Source organism: Gossypium hirsutum, chromosome D11 (genome assembly GCF_007990345.1).
Source record: "Gossypium hirsutum isolate 1008001.06 chromosome D11, Gossypium_hirsutum_v2.1, whole genome shotgun sequence".
Taxonomy (NCBI): domain Eukaryota; kingdom Viridiplantae; phylum Streptophyta; class Magnoliopsida; order Malvales; family Malvaceae; genus Gossypium; species Gossypium hirsutum.
Window position 1 is genome coordinate 40,694,782 of NC_053447.1, and position 7,697 is coordinate 40,702,478.

At 27.4% G+C, this 7,697-nt stretch overlaps 1 protein-coding gene and 1 long non-coding RNA gene across 4 annotated transcripts; both read left to right on the forward strand.

Moving 5' to 3' along the window:
• The first annotated feature begins 1,776 nt into the window (after window positions 1-1,776).
• On the forward strand, window positions 1,777-2,201 carry LOC107921615 (kinetochore protein SPC24 homolog). The gene is made up of 2 exons (XM_016851446.1): window positions 1,777-1,954; window positions 2,056-2,201. Exons 1-2 carry the CDS (start codon window positions 1,777-1,779, stop codon window positions 2,199-2,201), a joined length of 324 nt encoding a protein of 107 aa, XP_016706935.1.
• A 509-nt stretch (window positions 2,202-2,710) lies between these two features.
• On the forward strand, window positions 2,711-5,328 carry LOC107922454 (uncharacterized). 3 transcript variants are annotated; one of them, XR_001691276.2, is made up of 6 exons: window positions 2,711-2,908; window positions 3,001-3,061; window positions 3,166-3,255; window positions 3,898-4,027; window positions 4,129-4,244; window positions 5,134-5,328. It is a non-coding gene; the product is annotated as an uncharacterized lncRNA (long non-coding RNA). The 3 variants fall into 3 exon arrangements; XR_005920627.1 differs by having other exon boundaries at window positions 4,129-4,201; XR_001691275.2 differs by lacking the exon at window positions 5,134-5,328 and having other exon boundaries at window positions 4,129-4,305.
• Window positions 5,329-7,697: the final 2,369 nt, after the last annotated feature.

The following is a 7,697-nucleotide window of genomic DNA, read 5'->3' on the forward strand; positions in this document are numbered from 1 at the left end:
GGCGATAGAATCAGTATGAGTATTGCCTCCGAGGTGGTAGTTCAGCAGAAGTCTGAAGAAAAGATGGAAGAGAAAGCTTCAAATTTATATTCAGCCTTATGGTCAATTGAAGGTTTAACCGACGATCAGCGGTATGATGCTTTGAGTAAAATTCCCGATCATCCAACTCAAATGATCGTTTTCTTCAGTTTACCTTCTGTTGCCCGATTGGAATGGGTCAGAAGATTTCTTTCTCACCATTAAATATCAATGTTCAAACTTTTTGATGTTGTAAAACTTTTGAACATATTGATTATGATGTACAATTTCATTTTCATCTAACTTTTTCTTAGTATAAGTTAATTATGTTTATGCAGAATATAATTTTCAAGTTATATATTTAATAATAATTATGTTAATTTATATTTTACAGTATCATATATTATGATTTGAGTAAATTAATATAAGAATATTAATTATTAAGAATTTTTTTAAATTATATAGTTTAATTAAAATATATTTAATAATAATTATGTTAATTTATATTTTACAGTATCATATATTATGATTTGAGTAAATTAATATAAGAATATTAATTATTAAGAATTTTTTTAAATTATATAGTTTAATTAAAATATATTTAATAATAATTATGTTAATTTATATTTTACAGTATCATATATTATGATTTGAGTAAATTAATATAAGAATATTAATTATTAAGAATTTCATTAAATTATATAGTTTAATTAAAATATATTTAATAATAATTATGTTAATTTATATTTTACAGTATCATATATTATGATTTGAGTAAATTAATATAAGAATATTAATTATTAAGATTTTTTTTAAATTATATAGTTTAATTAAAATATATTTAATAATAATTATGTTAATTTATATTTTACAGTATCATATATTATGATTTGAGTAAATTAATATAAGAATATTAATTATTAAGAATTTTATTAAATTATATATTTTAATTAAAATATATTTAATAATAATTATGTTAATTTATATTTTACAATATCATATATTATGATTTCAGTAAATTAATATAAGAATATTAATTATTAAGAATTTCATTAAATTATATAGTTTAATTAAAATATATTTAATAATAATTATGTTAATTTATATTTTACAGTATCATATATTATGATTTGAGTAAATTAATATAAGAATATTAATTATTAAGAATTTTATTAAATTATATATTTTAATTAAAATATATTTAATAATAATTATGTTTAAATATGATTAAATTATTTATTATTGATAATAAAAATCTTATTATAATTTAAATAACAATAACAATAATCATTTACCAAAACAAATTTATGCTAAAGGTATTCTAGTCATTTTAGTTTTTTCTATTATGCTATTACACCTCTATTCCATTCAACCAAACACAAGATTACTATTACGCCTCTATTCCATTACATTCAACCAAATAGTGGATTAGCTATTACACCTCTAATCCAATACACCTCTAATCCCAATACACCTCTAATCCAATACGCCTCTAATCCAATACAGCGAACTCTCTGCCACCACCGTCTACATCATCATCTTCCCCTCTCTCCCTCTTTTTGCATACATATCAGAAGAGCTCATACTAAATCATATTTTTCTCACCACGGCTCTTCTAATAAATTTTTCTTTCTTTCCTATTTTTCTTTTCCTTTTTGTGAAACGCTTGCAAAACTCTGCTTTTATCCACTCTTCTTCATTAATTTTTCTTTTTTTGTGTGCTTAATCTTGAAGAAAGGGATAAAACCCTAGAAAAAAATGGGGGAATCCATGAGAATGATCGATGTGGAGAAGCTGATATCTTACAGTGACGACGTGGTGGAGGTATTGAAGGACAAAAGGGACATTAACAACTTGACGCAGTGTTTTCAGCACTTTAACGATCTCCGCTCGCATTGCGACGCTGATTCCAATGAGGTTCATCGATTGCTTCGAGGTGTCTTTCCTTTTCTACTTATTCTTTTTTCCCCTAGAAATTAAAAGGAGAACTAAGAAAGTAAAGCAAGATCTTTTATTCTTTTTTGAAAAAAAATGCAGAATATGAGGAAAAGATAGAAGCGTGCAAGAAGAAAACAGAACAGGCAAAATTGGAGGCTGCTGATGGTGCTGAAATGGAGTATCTGCAGAAGGAATACCAAGAAGAGCTTGAAAAAGAACGTGGACTTGAAGAGGAGCTTAGATAAGTATATGACTTTTGATATATATATTTAATGTTTTGGTGTTATGGTGTTTGATTAATTTGTTAAATCTTCTTCTATAAGAACACAGCTGTTAGCAATGAGATAACATTAGCTTAGATAAATGCAAAAATTGTTTTTAATGAAGTATTGGCTGCTGCTGGAAGGGATATTGTCACAAAAGATATATCTAGGCTACGTAGTGGCTGGCCAATGCAAGATGCATTCCATGTGATCTACTCTGTTCCTTTATCTTTTTTGTTTTTCTTAATTTTCGATGGCTATCAATTGATTCCTTCTGTTTTTTTTTCTTAATTTGAATAGGCAATTTCTCAACATACAGTGTTGTCAGTTTTATTCTTAGAGCACCTGATCTCTGTCCTTAATCAGACTCGTGTCACTAAAAGTAGTGATCCAGGAAAAGGAGAAAATTCTAGTCTTGTTTCTGAAACTCAATTGGAGGATGAAATTCTGCAAGCTGCTATTTTTGCTCTTACTTCCTTCTTTAGGCATGTTGACTAATTGCATTTATTGAAATTTATCTTATTTTTATGGTCTTCATAATTTTATGATGTTTCATCTTAATTTCAAAGGTGGAGGTAAAGTTGGAAAGCGAGCTGTTGAACATGGTTACTCTTCAGTTCTTGCTGCACTTGTACTGCAACTTGGCAGTTGTCATGGTCTAGGTACCTCTGGTCGACATGAACCACTACGTAAGTATCCTATTATATATATATGTAGGCATATGTAAGTCAGGAACGTGATATTCTTAAAAGTAAATAATTTTCTTTCTCCATTCCTGCAGTGCACTTTTAACTGCATTTAAGGCATTTTGTGAATGTGTTGGAGATCTTGAAATGGGCAAGGTACATGAACTTTTTGATAATATGAACACCTGCTACTGCTAGGACAACGGGAAACACTTCACATAACATTACCAAGTTAAAAAAAAAATTAAATTTGCCCTCAGATTTTTGCTAGAGACAGTGAGCATAATGAAAAGTGGATTAATCTTATTGGAGATTTAGCTGATTGCATTTCCATGAAGAGACCAAAAGAGGTAAAACTATCCATTTGGTGTTTTTCCATTTTTATGTAGGATACCATTTCCAACGAAATACTGAATGGAGACTATTTTCTTACACTGTTATGTCTGCAGGAGAATATAATTTCTAGAAACATGCCCTTCAGCTATATTTGATGTTATACTTTTTGTGCAAACATTTTCCCTGATTGTTTTGTAAATAAAATGAAAACTTAAACTCTTCTGTGTTTGTTCTTAGATTTTTTGTGCAAACAAAATTTCCTGGATTGTTTGTACAGGAAATGAGAACTTGAACTCTTATTCTTTTCCTGCTTTGGCTTTATGCTCATTTTTCCAGTAGACTTGATGCAAATATGGCCATGAGAATTTAGGCTCTTATTGGTTGTCACTTTTACTCCTTCGTTTCTCTAGTTGATTTTTGCTTCCTAAAAGGTTCCTAAAAAATAAATCTAAAAGAGAGAAGCAAAGTCCTAATTGATTGAGAATATATAAATGACTAGAATACTATAAAATTTCTAGTATGATTGTTCACGACCAGCTTGTTGTGAAAGCATTTGTTTGCTTTATCCCCGTTCATGTTTATTCTATAGTTAAATTAAGTTGCTAATTTTATTTTCTTATCTACCTTTGTATCTGAATGATGTTTTATGAATACAGCCATGCTTCCAATAATGTGTTAGATGGGCTGAACATGTTTGATGGAACTGGTGGTCATTACTTCCACACGGGGTCAAGGGGTCACCACTCGGTGTGGGATTCTTATCTTTTTAATTATGGAAGCTGAGAAGTATGTATTTCTACCTAAACATTTCTTAATGAATAGCTTGTTTAAAGATTTTGGCTTCCTCCCTTCCAGTTGTAAATATTATTTCTTAATTGTTGCTTTAGGTACTGAGGTATCTTCTTTCAAATGCAAAATGGTGGCTGGCGGAGTATAAGTTTGATGGGTACAAATTTGATGGTGTGACTTTAATGATGTACAAGATTTCTTTGATTAAGTAAATGTATTATATCTTTTATTACCAAGATTTACTTGATTAAGAAAATGCATTGAATGTTTTATTACCTTGCATATGTATTATTTATTTTAGTTTTGATTCTAAATTTTTATTTTTACTTAAGAGTTCTAACTTTTGGATTTTAATTGTGTTATTAATTTATTATTTTAAATTCTAAATTTAAATTCATTAATTTTTATATTTAGTTTTAAAGTTAAAATTTTCGTAGAAAATTTAATTTAAATAATATTTTTTATTTATCCTTAAAACATAATATAATATTTATCATAGAAATAAATATTATTTAAAAAAATTTATTTTTTTAAAGATATGTTTTTAGCGGCATTTGTGTGAAAAGCGACGCTAAAGGTCTGATCTTTTGCGGCGTTTGTGAGAAAAGCGCCACTAAAAGTGATGATTTATAGCCGCATTTGTGGTAAAAGCGTCGATAAAAGTCATGACCTATAGCGGTGTTTTCTCTATAGTAGCGTTTGTGGGAAAAGCGCCGCTAAAAGTCATGACTTATAGCGGCGTTTGTGGGAAAAGCGCTGCTAAAAGTCATGATCTTTAGTGGCGTTTATGGAAAAAGCGCTGCTAAAAGTCTTGTTCTATAGCGGAGTTTGTGTGAAAAGCGCTGCTAAAGGTCTTGTTCTATAGCGGCGGTGTCAATAGCGGCGTTTTTTGCGGCGCTACTGAAAGCCCCACAAATACTTTTAGCGGGCAAAAAAAAAATGCCGCTAAAAGCCTGTTTTGGTGTAGTGAGTGATGTTGGTTTTAATGTATATATATGTAGTTGTGGTATTATTTGTGTTTCTGTAAATTCGGGTTATGTCTTTTCTTTTCTTAAACTCACTAAGTTCTTTTGAGCTTATACCATTTTTTCCCCTTTTTTCAGGTGATACTTCGTCATAATCTTGTAGAAGGGATTCAGTCAGAAAGAGTAACCTCCATAGTGAGCTTCATTTGTGTTAGCTATGTAATATGCATATGATCTTTGGGGGTGGCATGTAATTCTGTTTTAAATCTGAATCTGTAACAAAGTATCTTCTTAATTAAGTAAAGTTTTATAAAAATGTTGCTTCTTGAGAAATTGGTTAAAGTTTATCGAATTATGATTTTGGAAGTGATTTTATTTGTATACGCCAAATTGTTTTATATGCTAGTGTTACTGTCAATTCTTTTATTCTAGAGAAAAGACTTGAACTGAAAGGTTTAAACCTAATTATTGATTAAATTACACTTGTAATCCTTTTTGTTTTTTCGCATTCATCTAATATAATTATTTCTTATTTTTAACTTTTATATTTTTACGATTTAGTCAATATTTTAAATTAATTTCTCTTAATTCAAAAGTCTTTTTGATTTCATATGGTATCCAGCACCTTTTCCACTAACATTAGTAATTTCTATTTTATTTACTTCAAAAATTTTAATACATACAAATTTCGAAATGACACTTCTAATCTTAAAGGTGTTAGGGATGTTACATTTATAAATTATATATACGATATGATATATGGTTAGATTATTTTAATCAGTTGATTCTCTCATTTTTAAATTTTTGTTCTTAAAATGATATATTAGAAAGGTGTTGGTCCACACATTTATTTAATTAATGTTATTTAGAATTCTTATCTAATCTGATAAATATTTCACACTTTTTTTTACAATATAAAGGTGAAGATGAAGTAAAATGGTTCGACCCTTTATAAAACATATGTTTTTATAAAAGACATATTTTAACATTTTTAAACTTTATATTTAAAAGAGTTGATCCTCGCCAATTATAAGTTGTGCCCTATCCTAATAAATTATCAGAAATTTAATTTTCATAATATTTTAATATAAATATTAGTACAACTTAAAAATAATTATTTAATTAATTGTTTTATACCTTGACAATAATCCTAGTTTATTATAAAAGAACCCGAGGGTCCAACTAGCCCAAAAGCTGGAGAAGCAGAGGATAAACTCCTTTTAACAACACAAATATTTCAAGCTCAACAACATCAAATCCAAAAAAAATCCCAAAATCACAGTACATAGCCAAATAAATAAAAAGGAAACAAAACAAAACAAAATTGTCTCATCACTGAAGTCAGCCATCCAGCAATCTTATCATGCATAATTGAATCAATAATCAACCCATGAGCCACACTGACAATGCCATTAGGAAGTTGACGGTTTACCCTTAAAATCTTCACAGTTCACCCATTCCACTTTGAAACAAGTAGCATCGCCCCACAACAATATATAAAGTTTTAGATCATCATATATTAGACAGCAGTACATAACAGAAAATACAAGGATACGCTGCAGTCACCGGTTCACTTCACTAAAAGTGTGAATAAGCATGGACGGAATGAGAAAATTTAAATTGTGTGATAAAATTTTGAAATGATTATAAAGATCGTCTAAATTAATGTATAATATTAATCAACAATTGTTTTTTTTATTAGAAAAATTGTGGTTTTGAGGTTTATAAAGCGATTTTTGCAAAATATTTCATCATAGATTGTTTGTATCATTTAGACGATGATATGTAATTTTATTTCTTAATTGTTGATCAGCCCAAAGGTTTTTGTTTTTAAAGCTCAACTCAAGTTGACTATTTAAACCTTTTTTCGAATTAGTTTGTATATGATTTTAATTTTCACTCCCTCTTTTTTCTCTCTCTACTTTAATAGTAGACTATCATTTAAAATAATTTACATTTCAATTCAACATTTTAAATAAATAAATCTAAGCATTAAACATGTAAAGGTTTTCAAAAAGCTAACATACTAGTAATTTTCTTTCATAAAAAATAAAAAAAATATTTAAGTGCTTTTTGATGTCTGAAAATATAATATATCAAACACAATATTCACAATAATGACACTATTGAAAATATTTTCTAAATAAAAAGGTTAAATTTTGAATCAATTTTCAAGAAATTCAAGATTATAAAGATAATCAATCCTAATTTCTCCAAGTATTTGTATTAATCAATCTCTAAAAATTATTACTTACTCAAGATATTAGAAATCTCATATAAAATTAATATTCTAAAATCATTTGATAAATAAAAAACAGATCTAGCATAAAAATCTCAATCCTTCACAACACAAGCTACAATTACTCAATAAAACTTGAAAAAGTTATTACCAAATTAGAAAGATCTACTTAAAAGTATTGAAAAATTAGTCACCTATATTATAAAAATTATAAAGTGTATGAGAGAATAAAAATTTTGAAAAAAAAAAGTGATGGAGGTTGAAATAAAATAAAATAATTAATTTTTTGAATTTTAATGAAAATTAATAATTTAATTTTTATAAATTAATTTATTTATAAAATAATTATTTTTCAAAAATTTTGATGAACATTTTTTTTAATTTTTGGTGGTCATTTCGTAGAAAATAAATTTCTTTTATAAGTAAAATTTTTCCGCAATCATCTATGTGGCGTCCCATATAT

Coding starts and splice junctions, on each gene's coding strand:
- LOC107921615 (XM_016851446.1), top strand. CDS start 1,777: ATGGGGGAATCCATGAGAATGATCGATGTGGAGAAGCTGATATCTTAC. Junction 1,955..2,055: donor GGTTCATCGATTGCTTCGAG/GTGTCTTTCCTT, acceptor AAAAAAATGCAG/AATATGAGGAAAAGATAGAA.